This window comes from Ursus americanus, chromosome 5, assembly GCF_024610735.1.
Source record: "Ursus americanus isolate L20-20 chromosome 5, mUrsAme1.1.p, whole genome shotgun sequence".
NCBI lineage: Eukaryota > Metazoa > Chordata > Mammalia > Carnivora > Ursidae > Ursus > Ursus americanus.
Window position 1 is genome coordinate 20,875,488 of NC_142131.1, and position 24,212 is coordinate 20,899,699.

The 24,212-nt window shown below is 35.8% G+C and overlaps 1 protein-coding gene across 6 annotated transcripts in view; it reads left to right on the forward strand.

Moving 5' to 3' along the window:
- Window positions 1–14,921, forward strand: part of TMEM161B (transmembrane protein 161B) — a 72,367-nt gene extending 57,446 nt beyond the window's left edge. For all 6 annotated transcript variants that reach the window (XM_045796312.2, XM_087862000.1, XM_087861999.1 and 3 more), the window contains 4 exons: window positions 2,121–2,234; window positions 4,520–4,694; window positions 6,171–6,267; window positions 7,422–14,921. In XM_045796312.2, coding sequence (XP_045652268.1) covers window positions 2,121–2,234; window positions 4,520–4,694; window positions 6,171–6,267; window positions 7,422–7,699 — 664 coding nt within the window. In that variant the 3' untranslated portion in view covers window positions 7,700–14,921. The remainder of the gene's footprint in view (window positions 1–2,120; window positions 2,235–4,519; window positions 4,695–6,170; window positions 6,268–7,421) is intronic.
- Window positions 14,922–24,212: the final 9,291 nt, after the last annotated feature.

The window sequence follows — 24,212 nt, forward strand, 5'->3', positions numbered from 1 at the left end:
AAATCATATTTGAATCTCTACATATAATTCAAAGCCCATTTAATATATTCTTCGTGGTTGTTATAGATGTTTTTTGTTGATGTTAGACACCTTGGCAGAATGACAGGTTTATATCTTTCAATTCATATCTAGACCCAAATTTCCATCTTGTCTTTATGTTTTGCAGTAGAAGCCCAAGTTGAGAATATTCCACTTTGATATATGTATATATAATCTTTGAGTTTCTCTGAGTGGTCATTTTTCTTAACATTTCTGCTCTTAAAACCCTGTATTTAATGATGCTGATTCTGTAGTCTTTTCACATTCTTACCTCTTACCTATGTCATTTTCCTTTAATTCTGGATCTTTTTTGTTTTTTCCTTAATCTCCATTTTTCTACATATTGTGTGTGTGTGTGCGTGCGCACACGCGTGTTTACCTATTCTCACCTCCCAGTACCCACTTCTTCATTCCTCTTTTTTCCCCTCCTTTTACTCAGCATGCTCTTGGCTACATCCTGCCTTTCTCTCAACATCCATCCATCTCTCTAATGGCTTCTTTTAAAACAAAACCGGGTTCTCCCCCTCCTCTCCACACACACACTTCAGTCCACTAACCCCAGTGTTAGGATTTAAATAAGCTGAAAGGGTGGGTGGAGGGGAGCCCTTTACCAGCTACTGAAACCGCTGTGGGCTGCTCCTTGATACTGGAGTGTTCCCTAGCAACACTGCATACCTAATACTGCTGCTTTCTTCCCCGGCACCCGGTGGTTTACCCTGGCTGGGGGATGAACGAATCACTTTATAAAAATATTTAAAGCATTGAGTGGTGGTTTAGGATTGGGAGGGGGCACATCTTAGTTCCCGTTTCAGTAAAACGTAGCTTCTTTTTAAGATTTTTTTCCCCTTTGGGGTTTGGAGCTTTATTTTCAGTTCACTGCAAGCCCCCGATTGTGTTGCAGCACTCTGCCATGATACAGAAGTGTGGGCAACCTTGTTCTGGTGTGAGAGTAGTATAACTGGCACAAAGAGCAGTGTTCTCCTCGGCCCTGTGGCCGGGCACTAGTACTTGTTATAGTGCCAGAGCTTAGAACCAAGTTCCACCTTTCCCTGTCAGGTGTTCTGGCGCAGCCCTGTTTTCCTCACATAGATCACTGTCATTTTCACTGTAGTGAAGATTTTGAAATGTGTGTGTGTGTGTGTGTGTGTGTGTGTGTGTGCGTGTGTGTGCGTGTGTGTGTATTTAAAACTGTCCAGTTTAGCCCTTCACTGTGGTTGATCCTGAAAACAGGACATGGTAATAAAATAGAAGAATTTGCCTTTTTTTTCTGATATAAGAACAGTCTTACAGTCATCTGTCTTTGTAGGATACAAACTTGGGACAATAATTAACAATGAAATTATAACTCAGACCTATAACCTTTTGGTGTATTAGGTATATTGCCTTTCTGAAGTAATGTAAATTTTCTTGGTACGTATAGGATAGGGAAATTAACTTCATAATACTACATGAAAAAATAAAAATATATGAATCATTTATGATTTTAAGTGTTATTAAAACATTACACATGATCCTTGCATATTGGAAGTTTCCTTAGTTATAAGTTGTGGAAGGTTCCATGTGCCATATGCCTTCTAGTATTATGGACCTTGCTAATCACTGACTTTTACTTGTAAGTAATGAGGAGGCACTTTGTTTTAGCTTGCACTGAGAAAGTGTCAAAAGATGATGCCTCTGTACTGAAAATCCATTGAATTCATTGTGTAAAGTTAGTCATTTAAGTACCTGTGTATTAAATCAGGGATATAGTAGGGGATTGTTAAAGAACACTAGGGTAGAACTGAACAGATTAGATTTTAGTGCTACATCTGCCTTTAACCTGTAATATTGCCATGAGCAAGTCATTTAACTTTCCTGAATCTAAATGTTCTCATTTGAAAAGTTCAGATAATGAGGTAGTTTTGCAGGGCCTCAAATCAGTGTCAAGTGATAATGATAAATAGAAAATAGTGATGACAGTAGTACCTTAATACAGAATACTGAAAATAAGTTTCTGTCTTCATTTTGTAAGTTCCAAGTTTTTGTAGTTATTAGTGTATTTTGTTCCTGGGTTTTTATATTTATTTCTTACATACTTTCAGAACATTACTTCATATCAACTTCTTGGCTCCTTTATTTATGGTTCTGCTCTGGGTAAAACCAATCACCAAAGACTACATTATGAACCCACCATTGGGTAAAGAAAGTGTCCCTTTGTAAGTATGGGTATTTGAGGGCTAATTTTTATTTCCTTATAGAATCAAAATTGTTTTCCAAAATGGAATATACTGTATTTAAGTTTTTTAATGATAGTATTAGGATACTGCATTTTTAAAACAATAGAAATGCTAAAAGATGTGTTCTAAAACTGAAGTTACAAATCATCATTTAACTTTTTTATGATCTTCATTAGTGAATGTGAATGATTGTTAATCCACATTAACAGTTATCTTGTATACTTGTAAGTTTTTCTGGACTTAATGTCCAGTTGTATCTGACATTTTTGTGTTTGGGGCTTATTTTTAAGATATTTGCTTCAGTTCTTTTTTTCTTAACTGTGAAAATTACAGAGGATAGGTGCGCCTGGGTGGCTCAGTAGTTAAGCGTCTGCGTTTGGCTCGGGGCATGATCCCAGAGTCCTGGGATCAAGCCCCACGCACATCGGGATCCCTGCTCCACTGGGAGCCTGCTTCTTCCTCTCCCACTCCCCCTGCTTGTGTTCCCTCTCTCGCTGGCTGTCTCCCTCTCTGTCAAATAAGTAAAATCTTAAAAAAAGAAAAAAAAGAAAAAAGAAAATTACAAAGGATAAAATAAGTGGTATAAATGGAAACTCATATTCAGCCCCTATGAGAGTTGTTAATGTTTTCCATATTTGCTTCACCCTTTTTTTGTTTTGTTTTTTTGATGAAGTGATTTTTCAAGCGAAGTAGAGGTCTAACATTTTTACACCTAACATGAGTATGTACCTCTAAGAAATAAGGACATTTTCCATAATAGTATCATCATACCTATCAAATTAAAAATAATGCCTTAACATTATTATCTAATATTAGGTCATATTTCCCCTTTTAACAGAAAATGGTAAGGAAACACAAAGAATTTATTAAAAGGTACTAATAACTGTACTTGATGTATTAACTCGTTAGCCTTTTGGAACTATGTTACAATAATGGAAAGATTCAGACAAAGCTGGTTCAAGCACCAGTTCCGATCACTGAAACTGTCACTTGAGGCAGGTTATTTAACTTCACTGAGCCTCTGTTTCCCCATCTGGAAAATGAAGATAATAGTATCTACCTCACAAAGTTATCATTGGAATTAAATGAATGCATGTAATGTAGCCAGCTGGAAGTAAATGCTTAATCAGTGTTTCTTTCACTGCTCTGCCTCATCAAAATTAAAGTAGAAAACCTTGACAAGTCATTGACTCCACAGTATACATTTTATATTACGTATTTCTTTTAGATCCTGGTACACATTTGTTTTGGAGTATATAATCAGTGATGACCAGGACTTTTTTTTTTTTTAAGAGTTAGTCTTATTAAACTAGGGAAGTATTCCTTGAGGTCGTAATGTTTTTTTCCCCCACACAAGTAAGTCTTAATGGTAATTTTAACTTGACAGATTCACAACGTTTTTCAAAGTAATTTCACACATTTCAGCCGTCCAATATTAAGTGCCTGATGTGTGCTAGAGTTTAGAATAGACGTGGAGCATGGTCTAGGTGTTACTTTCAAATTACTCACAGTGTTACCTTTTATTAAAGGAGAAACCATGGTCTTTTAAAAACGTTAAATCACAAAGGACATCAGAAATTACCTCTTCTTTCTAAAATCCATTAAGGAGCCCTCTCCAGTCAACAGAAAAAAACGTCATAAGGGTACATCTTCTACCTGAAATCCTCATCTTAGTCTTAAGGAATTGCTCACAACTGAGCCAGCTTGAGCACATAGGTTAAATGACTTGTTGGAGAGGAGTCTGAGCCATCCGATTTCTTCATAATGTATCAGAATTTCTGGTTTTCCTATGATCCCAGTCAGGAAGTCATCCGGGTGAGAGATCCTGTTCAAATATCTATATAAATCAGACAAAACTCTAGGCATGGGTTGTTGCCTTGCTAGTTCCCTAGGCAGTCTCCTGTAGTTTCCCTCTTTCTCTCATTTCTCTAGTTTAAGAGCACCCAGCTTCTCTCTTCATTTCACAACCAGTTTTTTTTCCATGGAGGAGGGCAGGTAGTGAGGAGGATCCCAGGTACTCCCGCATTTTCTAGGTGTCTGTTAATACTGTACTTTCATGATACATTTATCTGTCTAGGTCTGTTATACAAGTCAAATTATTCTATAGATAAGTCTGTAGTATAGTGGGATACTTGTGTTTTATATCTCCAACTGTAATTAAGTATAGCTACCCTGTATTTTATATGGTGAACACTGACGCACGTAACCAGCATGCTAACGTATTTTGGTCTTTGAGAGCACCGTGTCAACTTTTTGATCTGTAGAATGACAGAGGCTACATTCGATACTCTGCGACTCTGGTTAATAATCCTGCTGTGTGCTTTGCGGTTGGCCATGATGCGCAGTCACCTGCAAGCTTACTTAAACTTAGCCCAGAAATGTGTGGATCAGATGAAGAAAGAAGCAGGGCGAATAAGTACAGTTGAGCTACAGAAAATGGTAAGTTTCGTACTGTAGTCACAATGAAGATAGTAAGCACCGTATTGTAAGAAAACAAAGCATTTAATTTCCCTTAATAGTAATTTTATCCCACAATACTCTTGCCATTAAATAAATGGCATAATCTTAAACTGACAGATACGGAAGAGACCTTGATCTGATTTTGGTGCTAAGTGAAGAAAGAATCTCAGGTCCTGGGGCGCCTGGGTGGCACAGCGGTTAGGCACCTGCCTTCGGCTCAGGGCGTGATCCCGGCGTTATGGGATCGAGCCCCACATCAGGCTCTTCCGCTATGAGCCTGCTTCTTCCTCTCCCACTCCCCCTGCTTGTGTTCCCTCTCTCGCTGGCTGTCTCTATCTCTGTCGAATAAATAAATAAAATCTTTAAAAAAAAAAAAAAAAAAAAAAAAAGAATCTCAGGTCCTCTTCCAGAAGTATCATACGGTTTGGATTGCAATGCTGTGGTATATCTACTATTGCTATATGGGACCCCCAATTGATTTGGAAGACATTACAATATATTATTGTCTAGCCTTTAAGACTTAAGGGGTAGGAAATACTAGTTTTAGTGACTAAATTAATTCCACGTAACAGTATTCCAAGTATTTGAACATGAAATGTAAATATTTAACTTAATGGAAATTCCAAGAAGGAAAGGGCTAGGAATCCATCCACCATTATAGTTAACTGGATCTGTATAACCGGATCATGTCTTTTTTTAGAAATTTTGTGTTGAGTGCTCTGTTTTTCACTTCTTTCATAGTCAGAGGTGTTCATCAAGATTCAGACACTTTTTTTGTTTACCTTACATATTTTCGTTCTCTCTATAATTTTACCTCAAATTTTAGTTGTATATGTTCATATAGAATGGGGGCTTGATGTTTTCATTTATGAGGGTTTTATGTTATTTTTATTTAGCTTGATGTTTTTGGTGTCCGTCTAGAGATTCTAGCATTTTGTTTTATGTTTGAAATGTAAGTGAATATACCATTTAAATTTAAGGGATTATTTTCTCCAATTTATATTAACCACTTAAGAACTATTTTCAAGGAGTTTAATATTTCCACATTTAAAACTTATCTTCAGAGGCCTGAGTGGCTCAGTCAGTTAAGCGTCTGCCTTTGGCTCTGGTCATGATCCCAGGGTGCTGGGATCGAGCCCCACGTCAGGCTCTCTGCTCAGTGGGGAGCCTGCTTCTCCCTGTCCCTCTGTTGGTCCCCCTGCTTGTGCTCGCTCATGCTCTCTGTCAAATAAATAAAGTCTTTAAAAAAATAAATAAAATTTACCTTCAAACTGAGCCTTTCTGAAGTCAGTTTGGGGGCATTTATAATGAAGTACAGACTTAATAGCATTTAGCTTCCTTCCCATGATGGGATTACTTATCTCTTAAGCGATTCATTTTGACAATTATGTGAAAGTTTAATTTACTCATAACATGTCAGCGGTATTAGACACTTAAGAATGTTGTTGGTTGCAGGTGGCTCGAGTCTTTTATTACCTGTGTGTCATTGCCCTGCAGTATGTGGCGCCTCTGGTAATGCTGCTTCACACAACTCTGCTTTTGAAAACACTAGGTAGGCTTGCCCTGGCAACTGGGAAATGTGTTGTTTAACTTTCTACCTATAATGAATAATGCTTTTTGTTACCTACAAAGAAATATGTTTCTTAAAATTGTTTTCTTTGAAAGTTTTAAGAAGAAACATGGGAAACTTTTAAAAGTTGATTCATCATCTTCAGGTCCATATAGTTTTATAATATTATGCTTTACGTATAAGAATTGTTTGCTTAAGATTAATTCCCAGATTTACTGAGAAGCTCGAATGAGCACTCTTGGTCTTAGTTATTTTGTGTTGTACGAGGATGATGGAAGATTTTGTTAGTGCCTAACATTTCAGTTATTATAAGGTAGTTGTATACTTAAATGAGTCCAGGATCCTTTAGTCAGTTCTTCTTTAGATATTAACAGGATAAGGATTTCTCAGCAGAAGAACAAAGTTCTCCTATAAGTCTGTTTACTGAACTTTCAAGTTTCTGTGTGGTGTTATTCGAGAACTATCTGTTATTGTATTGATTATTTCTCTTTGCTTAGATCAGTCAGCTAGTGAGTGTGGGGGTTTAAGAAGCCCAAAGGAACTAAAAGTAAAAGTATTATTTGGGTGGGCTTCATAGGTACTATAGAGCTGGTGATAGATGTAAATGGCCTTTAGGAATCTATGGAACATAAAGAAGTAGCTCAGTTATAAATTATGTGACTCATATCCTATCCAACATAGGAAAATATACGATGAAAAACTTTCTGGAAGCTATTAATAGTCTCTCACATTGAAATCATAGATAGTTTCTGAGAAAGAAATTTATTCTGATATTCTAGAGGTAGAAAAGATTTCTGAGAAGTTACTGAGTTTGTCCCTGTCACTCCAGTAGAGGTAGTTGATTATTTTACAAGGAAAAAAATTGTTTTTATTATTTTACCAGATTTTAGTGCACTTAATTAAAAGTAAATTAGATTTTTATGTGTACTTTTACTGGTAAGACCAGCTTGTAGTCTAATCAGGTTAAATGAATTTTTTACCAGATATGTAGAAAGGTTATTTTATTTTTAACATGAAATAATTTGTTATGCTACTAAACTTCTTGTTCTTAGTTTCAAGTATAAATTAAATAAATTGTTTTCAGTTAGAGAGCTTGGAATTAGTCTTCAGGTTTACTTGTGTCTTGAATTTTCTAGGTAATCATTCCTGGGGGATTTATCCAGAATCTATCTCTACCTTGCCAGTGGATAATAGTCTACCCTCCAACTCTGTTTACTCTGAATTACCATCTGCTGATGGGAAGATGAAGGTAACTGTTACACAAATAACAGTGGCACTGAGCAGCTTAAAAAATATTTTCACTCCTCTGCTTTTTCGAGGACTTCTGTCTTTTCTGACCTGGTGGATTGCTGCTTGTCTCTTTTCTACAAGCCTTTTTGGGCTTTTCTATCACCAGTATCTGACTGTGGCATGAATCTCAGTTAACAAAAAAAGGATATCCGAGTCACACTTTGAATTGAAATATTTGTGCCCTTGAAGGGCTGTTGGAAACCAGAAGAAAGTAAATACAAAAGAAAAAAACATATCAGAATATCTTGTTTTAGATGCTTCCTCTGTATTCTCAGGGTGAATCAATGGTATAATATTTAAAATTACAGAGTAGATTATTCACTGCTATACTGTGGCATTGGAATTTTAACTCCTTGTATTAACTGACGTGAGAGGGCTATCTACAGGGTAATACTTTTGATTACCTTGGTTTACAGAAACCTCCAACAGTCTTTGAAACTTCTGACTACAGTTATTGATTGATTGCTCTTAATGGTATAAAGGTACTGTTAATATCCATAGTGGCTGCCTGCAGAACAATCTTCAAACTGAGCCATGTTTAGTGGAGGGAAAGGAGCTAGAGTCACTTCTGTTGGTAATACATTAGTCACTCTTCAAACAACAACAGCAAAATCCAACAGAAAGGAAGAAATAGCTACTGTATATTACAGTAAAGAAAGCTGCATAGTAATTTTAAATTTAATGGAGATGTATATGCTTAATATCTACAAGTACTGCTGCTTGAGAGTAGCAAGAACATTGTTTTAAAATGTATTCTATCCAACTTGAGGGATCTTTTAAAATGATTGGCTATGTGAACACTTGCAATCTTGCTAATAGGCTTGGAACTCCCATATTTTATTTTATTCTGTGATACAGTTCTTTTAATAGTCTAAAGATATTTATCAGTATTGATCAGACTTTTAAAAAATTCCTTTAATCCTGCTGACTACCTGTATATATTGTATATATATTATATATTAAATATATAATATATTGAGATTATAAAAGGTGAAAATATTGGATACTTATAATATTTTAAGTTGCTGAATGTATATTAAATGTGATTGAATGGGATGTGTTTGTATCTAGAAATTTTCTTTTTGGAATGAGATTAAAATACATTTTGAAAGTTCATCAGATGAAGCAATTCATTTGTGTTGCCTGTGTGTGAGACTGCTTAAAATTAAAAATACTTGGATGATTTCTCCCAAATTAAAATTTTTTCTGTCATTTTCAAACATCAGAACCTTTCCCACTAACCCAATCTATAGGAATAATTAAACCCATGTTAAATAGGATTTGTTTTAAGTTTATAGTGTTTAGAATAAGAAATGTTAATGTTTTCTTTTACAGAATGAAATTGAGGTAATTTGAATGAAAAATTCTTAGGAAATGAAAAAATGTAATTTTGGGGGGCTTTGTTTATGTAAAACACAAAATTAAGAGTTTCAGTTTTAAAGGGAATGAATATAAGAGATAAATAAGGTTTGTTTTCTTTTTTAAACAATTAGTAGAATTTATAGAAAAACGTTCTTCCATAGAATGTTCTTGAGAAGCTGTATATCAGTGCTATTGTTTCAGTGCTATTGTCACTATTGAAAGCATTTTTGAATGTCTTTTAGAATTACTTTCAAGGCTTGTGGTTCACATTCATTTGAATAATCGCAGTACAGACAAGTTCCTGTCTTTTGGTATAGATTAAATATTTTGGAATTAGCTGACATTTAAATATGAGTGAGTAATAAGTGCTTAAGTTGGATAAAACTCTTTGGTTGATATGAATCGTTAATATAACCTAATGATAGTTCATGTATATTTCCAAAAGAAACATTCTAAATACATCTTGAGATAACAGCATCCACTAAAATAAGTATCTTTTAACAAGATTATAGCAGAGTATGACATTTTGTATGTGAAAGTTCTCACATGTTGGACTTGAAAAGAACTTTACCTCATACTTAAAACCATTTTTATTAAAGAGCTACATTTTAAAAACTATAATTTATTATTCTGAGTTTCAAAGATTGTACTGTGGAGTAATCCGGGGGGGTGGGGGGAAAGAGCTGGAAAAGGCTTAGAATTTATTATTGGATGAAATAACATGAATTTCTAAAATACAACTGATTCACTCTTCTTAGACTTGAATTCTCCATAAGTATACTGTGTACTTATGCAAACTGCACATTAATTTAAGTAATGGATTTGGTTTAGTTTTTTTTTTTTTAGCCTTTCCAAACAGATTTGAAGAGAATGATGGTTATAACTACTGGTTTATTTAAGCACCTTGTCTCTGTACACAGATTCTGTTCCTGACTGTAAAGGGTTTATACTTTAAGTAATTTTTAATTGAGATATAATTGACATACAACATTGTATTTGTTTTAGGTGTACAATATAATTTATATGTGTGTGTATGATTCCAAAATGATTCCAAATAATATTTTAATATTCTTAATGAGGCCAGTAGAATTATTTTTTATGTTGGGCTCTAGTCAATATAAATGCTTCATAGGTCAGTTATTTCATATTTCTACTAAATTAACTAGGAATCCTTATAATCTTGCTTCGTATGATTTGTGGAATTGCATTTGACAATTTGTTGATTCCTGCCCCCCCCCCCCACTCCCTGCCCATTGCACTATAAAAATCAGGTATTCTGCCTTCTACCCCCATTGATATGTCTGAAATGAAAAGCATATAATTTTTTCTTAATATCCGTATGCATTTGATTATCTTTGGCATTTTCCCCAGAATTCCAATTGCTATGCATAAATGACCAATGCATCCAAGCAGAATGGGCTCATTGTCTTATTGTTTCTGATATAAATATCATTGGTAAAATAGTGACATTTCTTCTTGAGTTATGATTCAGAACAGATATTCATCCATTAATGGAATTGATAGGTCCAGGAAGTAATAAGTAGACTTCATTATGAAATCTATAATTGGAACTTCACTGGATAGATTTTATTCTTTCAAATGAAAGATTAAATTCTCAGTACTGAAAAGCATAGGGTCTCAACATTCTCTGAATTCAAACACACTTTCTGAGCCATCTCATAATTGAAAATGGTCTATCATGGTATATGGCTCTATTCAGCAGAATAAAACTAAGTGATTATTGAATGTGGATCATCCTGCATCTTCACAGACCTTTAGGTGACTTAAAGAATCAGATTTGAACATATTTATGATCCTAGACCATGAACCCAGTATCTCAGATATTTCTGCAATATCATCTTTTAACTCCTACTTGTCTCATTATGTTCGTACCCTGGGTTCATAGCTGAGCTGGTTATATGCCGTGAAAACTCTGACATGGACACTAAGGATGATCACAAAGCTAATGTCAACCTTTCTGTCCTTTAAAATGGTATAAACATTTTACTTATTTTTTTTCTTCCTAAGAAAAAAGAAAAACCAGATATAGCCTGTTCATATGTTTGTCTTGTTAAAATTGAACTTTTTTTTAGCTACAGACTGTTACGTTCGATGGGCCTATATCTTCAGTGATTCAGATAATGTGTATTTTTCTATTTCATTGTTGTTTTTTCCTTTTTTTCCCCCTTAAACTCCCTATATGTGGTACTCCCCTCCTTTCTACCACTTGGCGAAAGACTATTCATGGTCTTAAATGAAGAAACAGCGTAATTTTGTGGAAAGAATGTTAATTTAACAATCAGAAAACATCACATTACTGCCTTCAGTTAGCTAATTTTTGCACACAACTAGGCGTTCAACCTATATTAATTAAATAGAACTGAATTATCATCACTGTTGACCTCAGTTTTATCATAAAATAAAATAAGGAATTTACATTAAATGTATGGCTATATATTTCTGCAGCTGGTATCAGTTTCTCTTTGTGTTAGCATGAGAAAAATGAATAGCAATTTTTGGCTTCAGGAATGGTCACAGATCATGTTAGAGGATATTCACTTACCATCCCTTGAAAATGACTTCACAAGGTGTTTTCTCCAGGAAAATTTTGCTTTGTACTCCTTTAATTATTCATTCAATAAATCTTTGTTGAGTACCTATAATACTCCAGAAACTGCCCTACATACAGCAGTGAACAAAATCCCTCCCCTCAAGGAGCTTAGAGTTTGGTGCGGGAATGCAGCAAAACGAGTGAGTCAAATGTAGGATATATTAGATAGTGATAAGATCTAATGAGTGGGGATGCTGGGGAGGAATCAGGGAAGGGAGAAAGAATATGAAGTTGGAGGGTAGGGATAAAGTTAAAATTTTAAGCAGAGCATCAAGAGAAAAGGCCTCACTGAAAAAGTAAATTATTGAGTAATGACTTGCAGGAAGTAAGACCCATCATAGTGGGTTTTTTTTCTTGTTAGCAGTGTTCTTAGTTTTTTCTTACTAGTGGTTTTCTCAGTAGTTCATTGGTTGACAGAACACCCTGATTGCTTGGACTTCGCTATTTGTGAGCTCACTAACGGAATTTTTGAAAAGATGGATGGTATTATATATTCCCCTTTTTGGGTTGGTGTATTGTGTAGAAAGGATTCTAGGCATTGAATTTAAATGCTGCTTGTTTGCTAATGAACAGTAAAGCATGTAAGAAATATAATCTCCTGAGTCCACTTGTTATAGTTTTTCTGTCAAGTGCTTTTTAACTTAATTCAAACATGTTTACATTTTATTTCAGTAGAACTTCTAAAGACTCAAAGGATTTCAAATGAATTGCAGAACTCTAGAGCAATAGGATGTGTCCATTTGGCAGACAAATTTTACCCACCCGTTCTTTAATCTGTCAGATAATCTGTTACACAAAGGTAATTATGCAAAGGGTAGCATGGCTGAGGACAAATTTTATTAATAGCATATCAAAATGTTAAATATTCTAACACAATTTGAGTAAATCAAGTGTACCCACTGCTGAAGTATTAAAAATGAAAGAACATATTTTTTTAAATAGTGCTCTGTGGAAGTTAGTTTTAATATCTATTTTATTTGGAATGCATTTTTCTTTCTGTAATTCTAGTGAAACAATTTATGAATAGAAAATTCCAAAAGACTAAAGCAAATGAAACTATGTTAGTAGAATTACTTTAAATAAGGAGCAATGGTGATAAGTTACAGGAATTACTGTGATTGTGTATTTGTGTGTATTTACTTGTCCTATTTTTAACATTACCTCAGAGCATGAAGTGTAACTTTTTTCCATGTATTTAAATTTCCGTCATTATAGTGGATAGTCCACGTACCAGTTTTGGATAAGTGGCTTATGTCTAAAGTTAGTAGTCTGGCAACTGAACAGTCCGTTGAAACTGAATATCAACATCAGAAAAAAACCTGAATTATAGGAATAAACCAAAATTTTATTTAACAAACTTTAATCATTAAAAGTTTTTTTTTTTTTAATTCAGTAGTGAAATTTTAAGGGAGTCACATTGCAGTAATGGTGAAAGCAGAGTCATTTCAACTCTTGGCACTAGAACAATGAGATAACCACATTTTAGAAATTGAACCTCAGTCCTTATAGTTGTATGTAGTACCTCAGAAAACACAGAAAATTGAATTCAAGAGGGACCATATACCCTGTTGTAAAAACTAAAACAACATGGCTTTTAGAGAAAGTCATAAGATAACAGTTCGGTAATTTTAGGGGTGGGCAAAGGTTTCTTAGTATGTAAGCAATAATCAGTGTTTTAATGATAAAATAGATTTCATAGAGATTAAAAATTTCTCATCAAAAAACCTGTTTAGAAAATAGACATGTCATAGGTTGAGATAAAATATTTGCAAAACATGAGAAAGAGGACTGGTGTTCAGAATATATAAACAACTACCAAAAAAAAAAAAAAAAGATGAAGTGGGCAAGAAATTTAAATAGACACTTCACAGTTGACCACAAAGCAGATGATAAAGTACTCAACCTCTAGCAGTTTTAATATGATGATCCTTTTTATAATTTTCTTAAATTTATTAAACTGAATTTGTTGAGGTTCTTAGATCACTAGGTTTTTATCTCAGGTCAAGTTAAAGACTGACTAATATTTCCATCTTGAGAAAAGAAGTAGAAATGCAGTTGCAATGCATTGTTGGATTTTACAATTTTTTTTGACAGCTCTTTTGCAGAAGAATGTGTTGAAAAGAGTGTTCCATTCTTTAAGTTAGGATGATTCAATAAAATGTTAAGTACTAGCACTATCTAGATCATGCGTAAAAGGTTTTTCAATTATGTGATCAGACATATGCAATAAATTTGATAATAGTTTTCTTTGCCTCTTTAAGTACTGATTTTACTTGAGAGTATTAAAGTTCTTAACAGAAGGAGTGGATTTTAGTTTTCACATTTTAAGTGGAAGAGCACTTTTTCGTCTTGCCACTTCATTGTACCATTCTAAGTACCACTTAAAAGTACCATGTTTGTAATTATTAAGCTATATTTGTTGCTGATTGTAAAGCAATAAAAAAATTTTTTGTCTTTTTTTTTTTTTAATGTGATTTCATTCCACAGTTCATTGACACACTTTGGTTTTGTTTAGGTGATTTTTCCTCTCTGTGTTTATTTTGTATATCTTTTATGGCTATGTCTTGAAGTTCACTAATTTTTTTTTTTTTTTTTTTTTGTAGTTTATCTTGTGTTTAACTCATCCAGTGTGTTTTTCACCTCGGACCTTTTTTAATCTCTAGAAGTTCAGTTTGGGTCTTTTGTATTTCCTGCATGTCTCTCCTTAACAGGTTTATACTTTCATGAACATAAAGAATATAAGTTTATAATAATTGATTCAATGTGTTGATCTAGTAATATTTTTTTTTAAGTAGGTTTCACACCCAGTGTGGATCCCAATACAGGGCTTGAACTCATGACCCTGAGATCAAGACCTGAGCTGAGATTAAGAGTTGGATGCTTAACAAAGTGAGCCTCCCAGGTGCCCCAATTAATTTTATCTTCTGTCTCACTTTGGAACGTGTGTCTGTTGATTTTTCTTCTCATTGTGGTTCATATTTTCTGATTTGTTTGCCTTCCTGAAATCTTTGGATGGCAAACACTGAATTTTACCTTATTGGGTATTGGATATTTAGTATTTTTTAAAAATATTCCTGGGCTTTGTTCTGGAATGCAGCTAAGTACCTAGGAAACCTACGAGACAGTTTTGATTCTTTTGAGGCTTGCTATTAAGACAAGAGCAGCCTTTGGGGCGCCTGGGTGGCTCAGTCGTTAAGCGTCTGCCTTCGGCTCAGGGCGTGGTCCTGGCTTTCTGGGATCGAGCCCCACATCAGGCTCCTCCGCTGGGAGCCTGCTTCTTCCTCTCCCACTCCCTCTGCTTGTGTTGCCTCTCTCGCTGGCTGTCTCTCTCTGTCAAATAAATAAAATCTAAAAAAAAAAAAAAAAAAGACAAGAGCAGCCTTTAAGTTGGTGCTAAGTTTTACCCACTACTGAAGAAATACCCTTCTGAATACTGTACCAGTGCCCACTTTGACTCTTGGGAACAGGAACTATCTCCACCCATTTGAGTCCCAGGGATTGTCTGCCTGTTCCTTTCTGGTGGTTCTTTTTCCAACATTGGGTAATTTCCTCAAATGCATCCATTCATCATAATTCAGCTGAAGACATGAAAGAACTTCCTGCCAATCTCTAGAGCTCCTTCTCTGCAACTCTCCTTTCTGATACTCTTCCCTGATTTTTAGTTGCCCTTTCCTCACCAGATTCTCAACTCAGGGAGATTGCTGGGTTCGGGTTCCGTTCTTCTTCCCTGTGCTGTGGCTTGAGTGCTTCAATCAGTAAGCAGGAGCAGAGTTCATCTCATAATTTTCTTCTTTCAGGGATTACAGTCCTGTGCTGCCCTTTGAGTAGTTCTGTAAGATAGAGTACATCTGATCCCTATTAATTTTATTGTGGCTGGAAGTAGCAGGCCCCAACTTCTGGGTTTTAATTTTTTATTAGAGACTTTCTGTTCCCCATGAAGAGTCTGTTTAGAGACAGCTTTCCATTCGCATAGTATTTTAAAATATGTATCACTCAACATCATTTGTCATCAGGGGAACGCAAATTTAAACCACTATGAGATACTGCTGTATACCTACTGGAATGGATAAAATTAAAAACTCTGGGGGCATCTTGGTGGCTCAGTTTGGCTAAGCGTCCACTCGATCTCAGCTCAAGTCTTGATCTCAGGGTCATGAGCTCAAGCCCTGTGTCGGGCTCCACCCTGGACATGAAGCCTATTTAAAAACAAAACCAAAAAACAAAATTTCTGACACTACTAAATGGTGACAAGGATATGAAGCAACTGGAACTCTCATCCTTTGTGTTACAGCCACACTGGAAATGATACAATCACTTTGTTAAAAGTTCTAGTAGTTTTGTTTTGTTTTTTTAAAATAAAACTAAGGATACACCTGCCTGACCATGCAACAATTCTACCCTTAAACGTTTACCCAAGAGAAATAAAAATATATTTACAAAAAGACTTAGGAATATTCATAGCAGCTTTATTCATAATAGCCCCAGACTGGAAACGGCCCAGGTGTCCATCAATAGTAGAATAAACAAACACATCAGTGTATATGTTCAATGGAAGACTCAGCGTTGTAATGCATAGCAATATACACTTAGTGACTTCATTACAAAGGATACAGGATGGAAAGAGGGGAGAAAGCTAATTTTATAGTGGAGAAACCTGATAAACTTCATCCTAACAAAGTGATCAAAGTTAACATCAGTAAATTATGTTTATGTACCTTTAATATGAAGTAATGAGAATGGCAGTTTTCCACTGTGGTCTTCCTCCCTAGAACGCATAACACCGGTATGTGTAATCATGAGAAAAGCATCAGAAAGAGGTCCCAATTGAAGGACATTTTATAAAATACCTGACCAATAGTTCTCAGAACTTTGTAGAATATCAAAAAGAAGGAAATTCTGAGAAACTGTTAGAGCCAAGAGGAGACTGGGGAGATACAATGACTAAATATAATGTATCCTAGATGGGATCCTGGGAGAGAAAAAGGACCGTAAGTAAAAACTAAGGAAATCTGAACAAAGTATGGAGTTTAGATAATAATATTGTATCAGTATTGGTTCATTAATTGTAATAAATGTGCCATAATAATATAGGATGTTAATAAAAGGAACAACAACAAAAGAGTGTGAGGTATAGAGAGCTCTCTGTACTATCTTTGCAGTTTTTCTGTAAATCTGAAACTGTTCTAAACATTTATTTTAAAATATATATGAAGTTTATCTATAGTTTGTTAAGGTTACATAAATCTTAGACTTCAGCAGATTCTTACTCTGTTGAGTAAGAACGGAGCTCTTAGGTTTCCGAATGCAGTGGAGGGTTTATTCTTGTGTAGCGAGATAAGGAGAATAGAACAATGTAATATAATCTTCATGAAGCTAAGTGGTTATAATTTTAAGGTTCTTTATTCTAAGATTGTTTCTAGAGTTTGTGATGTTAAAGTATCTTTTGCTTTGAAATGACACTAAGTCAATTTGGTCTACTACTATACAGTCATAATAAAAGTTCATTATTAGTCCCTGAAATTAAAAAAAAAATCTAAGAGCCAAGCCTTTATCAGTTCATTTCTTGAAAACTTTCAGAAAATTTATCTTACTGCTGCAGAGCACTAAAATACTATTGCTTTATGGTATTTCTCTTACATGTCCTTTTACCTAGTTTAAGAGTCTAGACAGGTATCTGATCATTTCTGGCACCCCTGAGCAAAGGAAATAAAAGCAGAAGAACCAAATAAAGTGAGGGTTCCCACAGTCTCATCACACATCCATCCAGCGGTGAAAGGAAATGCCAGAATCTTCGAAGTTCAGGATCCAAGAGAAGAATTCTTTCATCAACTCTTTCTTATCAGTGAGGTGGAAAATGGAGGCACCTTCACTTGGCACCTCAGGGCAATGCATTCAGAAAGTGGTAGGAATCTGTCCATAATGGAACCCAAAAAGGTTGATCATGGGTTTTTATGTTTTAGGGTGGAGTGAGCTGGGGTTTTTTGTTCCTAGATTTACAAAAGTAGTAAGTTCCACTAACCTTTTCACATTATCTGGAAATAATTTAAACCTTCATCAACTTCTACAACTGCTATTACATTGTATGGTAGTAAATTTAAAAAGCAAGGTGAAGTTTCAAGTGTTTTTGTTGATAGCTGTACCTCTGTACGGTAAGTGTATGTTTAAGTGATGTGTATTCCTCATTCAAATTTACGTTAGTTTTCCCAGCAAATATTTAGTGGTTACTGTTTGCCACTATAATGTGTGCTGTGCATATAAATGTGAACAAGATCATCTTTGGCTTGAAGTGGCTCCTAATCTAGTTGAGAGACATGATTGCCATACAGTATGATAAGTACTTTGTTAAAGATTAATGTATATTTGATTTTTAGGGAAAACTTTATGAAGGACAGAAGCTGCCTTGAAAGTTGGAGTTTGTGTGGTTGAATCAGCTGAATGTTAAGAAAATCAAGATGTTAAGAGTTATCAGTACTCTTAATGTTAAGAGTAATCAAGGTAGAAATTTCAAACTTAGTAATTGGAAGAGTATTGAAAGAAAAGATGTATTCACCAGTCACAGATATGGGGGCAACTTTATGAACCATTATTTAAACCACTGTTATAGAGGTCTGCAGATCTGAATTGTAAACTTGATTTTAGTAGGATTTCTTATTTGTAAGATGAGGGGGGAAATAGTCTATCAAAAAAAAAAGATATGATTTATCTCAAATCCCTTGCCTTAATCTCTTTATCTTTGTAGCTGCTAATGGAACACAAAGCAGAAAACACTGAATGTATAAAACATACATGTATCCAGAGACAGAAACAAAGCTAGAACAGCCTAGAGATGGAGTTTAGATTAGGGACAGTGGAAGAAGGGATGAGTTGTGTGCTGCAGAGAGGGGAGAGGTGATCCTACAGCAGAATGTCTTTGCAAATTCAGTGCCAAGGCAAAGACCAAGTGATAGTCTCAAATGAAGATAATTATTGGCAAGTAGGCAAAATGAAGAAAGTTGTAGCAGCTGTTTGCCTGGATCTCTTCAATTTTAACATTTTCTGCAAAATGTACAGTTTAAGATGGTTGACTCAAACTCACACTAACCCGTGGTTGTGCTGCTCCCAATGTTGGATGGTGTTGAAGTGTATGGGGCATCCAGCTAAAGGGAAGTTGAATTACAGATCTTTCATGTTTAGTGGGGTATATTTATGTGGTTTTCTGTTACTTCCATGTGTACTTATTGTTAGCCATCGAAGTAAAGGACTGGCTTCTAGAATATTTCTGACTCCCCCTGTGCTGACTCACTCATCCAGCTTCGTGTCATGAGATGCTGGGCTAGAGATGTGTCATTTAATAAAAATACGTTGTTTTTCTGGATTTTGTGACATAGTTGTTATTTTCAATGGTTTAATAATTGTGATATGATTTTTTTCATTGTAAGTAGCTAGTCACTTTTTAACCTAATTCTGTATACATAATTACATATTTTTCTTAAAGAGAGTCCTCCAAATTATTTATGCTTCAGAACCCACAAAACCTGAACCTGCCCATGTTTAATTCATCTAGTGGGACTTCAGCTCATTTCTCCCTTCTGCTCCAATAACTAATCAATCAAACAAAGAAGTGACAACAATAATTTGTCCGTCTACCTGCTGATGTATATAAGTACGAGAAGGTAAAATTTTATTTCAAATTTAGACTACAAATCTATAAAAAGGAACTTAGTTGAGGTCATGTTTTCACCTGCCTGAGTTTCAGTTACATATAACCAGTTATTCCAAAACCCTAACTACCATATACTTCCTTCTTTAATACTGTGAGAGAATGAGAGGCACAAGATTGGTTCTAGAGATGAGGATACAGTGTCACCAAGAGGTAAACCAGCCAGAAGAAGGAGGCTGAGCATTTAGAAAGCCAAGACCAGCCAGTTATCATTATCCTGGTAGGTACAAACAGAAGCTTTGGACAAAGGAACTATTCCTCAGTGGGGAACTTTTAAAAATAGTTTGCAGTGACCCTAAAAAGCTGGGCTGGTTTTTAGGAAGCTGCCTCCAGAGACCACTTAGCAAGAGGATACTATTAGAATAATTTTGTAAACCTCCTGAGAGGTTTGGCAGCTCTGGTAGACTTGATTTTTCTCAGAAGAGTGGGGAAATGGTCAAAAGATTTGACATGTGGAGGAAGCTGATTGGACAGATGAAGGCTAAATATAGGACTCTAGATTTAGTTGGGTGACTTTTGATGGCTATTTTGTAAGCAAGAATGTTTAAGTGGAAGAATTTAGGGAGGGAAGACACATGGATTCAAATCCTAGCATATTTATACCTCTTGATATGGCCCACTTTGCTCTGCAGTATTATGAGGGTAACAGTACCTTCCAGGGTATTCAGGGTTGTCATGGAAATAATAATGAATCAGTGACTGGCATATAGAAGATCAGGGGTTCATAATCCGGGGTACACAAATGACCTTGAAAAAGGAAAATAAACTTCTTTAAAATACCTCAGCAAACTCAACATTTCATTCAAATATTTGTGTGTGAATATTTGGAAGAGAAAGTGGGTCGTAATACTCATCCAATTCTCAGAGATTTGTGATTAAAAAGGTTAAGAGTCATTGAAGTAGGAGCTCATTTATGTTTGAGAGTGAATTGCTAAGGGAAAGTTCTGAAATCTCTAGAAGTAGAATAGTCACCAAAAAGTAAAAGCTGGGACAGAAGAGCGATAGGTTATAGTGGGGGAAAATGATCGAATTGACACTGATGAAATAAAGTAAATTCTGTATTTGTGCTCAGTACTAGTATCTGTAAGTATATTTGTTTATATAATGAAAAGAATGTAAACTGTTTTCCTCTTTTTCATGCCACAAGAACATGGTTGACATATTTTCAATGCAAGTAATTTTAAAAAGCATTGGGATGGGAGTTTAAAAATGAATGATGTAGTCCTGGCACTACCACCTTAAGATGTATATGAGTTTTGTGCAAGTCATTTGCCTCAGTTTCCCCAACTATAAAACAGTAGTGGTAAACCACTTCTCCTTTTTAACAATAACGTTTCAAAAATTAGTAAATTTCTTTGAGGAAGGAGCTACTTACAATCAAGGTGTTACAACATATTTTTTCTTTCAAAATTCATTCTCTTCACAAATTTTAACAATAATGATACGCCAGTTCATTTTAATCATTTATTGAGGAGCTTAAACTCCTGGTATCTGTACTGTACAGGCCTGTCAGATTGATGGTGGATACTGTGAATAATGAATTTCTTTGTCTAGTTTTTACACAACTGTATCATACCACTGATAACCCTTTTGCCAAAGTCCAAAATTCCCATGCCCCACAGGACACAGACTCATACACATTCACCCATCATCCAACTAACCCTGTGCATCTTTACATCCTTAGCATAAACATCACCTTGGCAGGGAGGGGGTGGGGCTTTCTTCAATCTGCAGTTGAACAGCTTCCTTCCTTGCACTTATAATTACTTGTTAACTCTTGTGTTCCCTGCCAGACTATAAGGACCAGGTGGCAAGAACTGAGGGGTTCTTCCCCCCCCCCCCACGACTATATCTCTAGGGCTTAACCAGACAGGCTGATATATAACAAGCCCTTTAAAAAAGATGATTATTATTACTTTAGTTATTTCGAAACTATCCTAATTTTTAAGTAGGTTCCACACAGGGCTTGAACCTAAAACCTTGAGATCAAGACCTGAGCTGAGATGGAGAATCAGATGCTTAACTGACTGAACCACCTGGACACCCTCAAACTATCTTTAATTTACATCTAAGTTTCAAATACAATAGAAAGGACTTTTTTTTTCTTTAAATTGCTGAACTATTTGATAGTAAGTTGCTCACAAAATGCCCTTTCACTCTCTAATCCTATAGTGTTTTCTTGCCAAAGACATTCTCCTATATAATCAGAGTACAATGATCAAAATCAGAAATTTGATATTGATACATGACTTCTATCTAAAATTTAAACCACAGTCAGGATTTCCCCATTTTGTTGATAATATCCTTTATGTAATCCAGTATAGAATTTCACTCAATTTAGATGTCATGCCCTTCAGTCTGAAATAGCTTTTTATAATCTTTTCTTGGCTTTCATGGCCTTAACCGGTTTGAAGATTTTAGGTGGGTTATTTTCTAGGATGACCTTCAGTTTGGCTTTCACTGATTTTTATGAGTAAATTCAGGTTATTCAACTTTGGTAGGAATATCACAGAAGTGACATCTTGCTTCTCTCATTGTATCCTATCAGCTGGCACACAATTATTGTTCACTTTAATCCCTTGATTAAGGTGGTGTCTGCCACTCTGAAGATTTTTTTTAAATCTCTTTGTAATAAGTATTTTGTGGAGAGAGAACTTTGAAAAAATGTAAATACCTTGGTCCTCACCAAATTTTCAATTAATTAATGTAAATCATATGGACTCGTGTTTATTAAATGGGTCATAATCTGTTACTGTTGTTATTTATTGTGATGCTCATGTTGTCCCAGATAATGCCAGTGGAAGTTCCTTCAAGCTGGCTTCTTATGACTTTCAGACATGTCGCCATTGTTCTGAGATCTTTCTTATTTTCTGGCACAGCAAGGTATTCCAGACTCCTCTTGTACTTTCCCTACTTTGGAATCAATCATTTCTCTAAAAAACCTGGTTTTCTTTTAGTGGAGAATGATAATTAGGCACCATGAATTGAACATTCAGGTGTGTTGATTGCTTTTGGATTATCGTTGTTCGTAGACTTTCTCAGTGGACAGAGCTATGGAATAGGTAAGTCTCATTGCTCGTGCACACTCACACGTGCTTGTGCAAATATGCACTCATTTACAGTGATTTTTTTTTCATATTCCATCTATATATTGGCAACCATTGCAGTGCCATCTCCCCCCCACCACCACCATGGATGCCCACCTGAAGCCTTGTTTTAAAAAAATTTTTGTTAGTTACCATAGAGCATATCTTTAGTTTTTGATGTAGTGTTGCATGATTCATTGTTTACGTATAACACCCAGCGCTCCATGCAATATGTGCCCTCCTTAATACCCATCACCAGCCTATCCTAATCCCCCAACCTGCTCCCCTCTGAAGCCCTCAGTTTATTTCCCAGAGACCACAGTCTGTTGTGGTTCGTTCCCCCTTCTGTTTACCCCCCCCTTCATTCTTTCCCTTCCTTCTACCGATTTCCCTGCTATTTCTTATGTTCCATAACTGAGTGAAACCATATGATAATTATCTTTCTCTGCTTGACTTATTTCACTAAGCATAATCTCCTCCAGTCCAGTCCATGTTGCTGCAAATGTTGGGTAATCGTTCTTTCTGATGGCTGAGTAATATTCCATTGTATATATGGACCACAACTTCTTAATCCAGTCATGTGTTGAAGGGCATCTCAGCTCCTTCCACAATTTAGCTATTGTGGACAATGCTGCTATGAACATTGGGGTGCATATGGCCCTTCTCTTCACGTCGTCTGTATCTTTGGGGTAAATACCCAGTAGTGCAATTGCTGGGTCATAGGGTAGTTCTATTTTTAACTTTCCGAGGGACCACCACACTGTTTTCCAAAGTGGCTGTACCAACTTGCATTCCCACAAACAGTGGTAAGAGGGTTCCCATTTCTCCACATCCTCTCCAACATTTGTTGCTTCTTGCCTAGTCAATTTTTACCATTCTAACTGGTATAAGGTGGTATCTTAGTGTGGTTTTGATTTGAATTTCCCTGATGGCTAATGATTTTGAACATTTTTTCATGTGTCTGTTAGCCATTTGTATGTCTTCACTGGAAAAGTGTCTGTTCATATCTTCTGCCCATTTTTTTATTTATTTGTTTCTCATGTATTGAGTTTGAGAAGTTCTTTGTAGATCTTGGATACCAGTCTTTTATCTGTACTGTCATTTGCAAATATCTACTCCCATTCCGTGGGCTGCCTCTTAGTTTTCTTGACTGTTTCCGTTGCTGTGCAGAAGCTTTTTATCTTGATGAAGTCCCACAAGTTCATTTTTTCTTTGTGTCTCCTGCTTTTGGAGACGTGTCATGAAAGAAGTTGCTGTGGCTGATGTCAAAGAGGTTACAGCCTATGTTCTCCTCTATGATTTTGATGGATTCCTGTCTCATATTAAGGTCTTTTATCCATTTTGGGGTGCCTGGGTGGCTCAGTCATTAAGCGTCTGCCTTCGGCTCAGGGCGTGATCCCAGAGTCCTGGGATCAAGCCCCACATCAGGCTCCTCTGTTGGGATCCTGCTCCTTCCTCTCCCACTCTCTCTGCCTGTGTTCCCTCTCTCGCTGGCTGTCTCTTTCTGTTAAATAAATAAAATCTTTTTTAAAAAAAAGGTCTTTCATCATTTGGAGTTTATCTTTGTGTATGGTGTGAGAGAGTGGTCAAGTTTCATTCTTTTGCATATAGCTGTCCAATTTTCCCAGCACCATTTATTGAAGAGACTGTCCTTTTTCCGCTGGATGTTTTTTCCTGCTTTGTCAAAGAATAGTTGCCCAAAGAGCCAAGGGTCCATTTCTGGAGTCTTTATTCTGTTCCATTGGTCTATGTGTCTGTTTTTGTGCCAGTACCATGCTCTCTTGGTGATCACAGCTTTGTAGTATAGCTTGAAATCAGGCAATGTGATGCCCCCAGCTTTGTTTATCCTTTTCAACAGTTCCTTGGCGATTCGGGATCT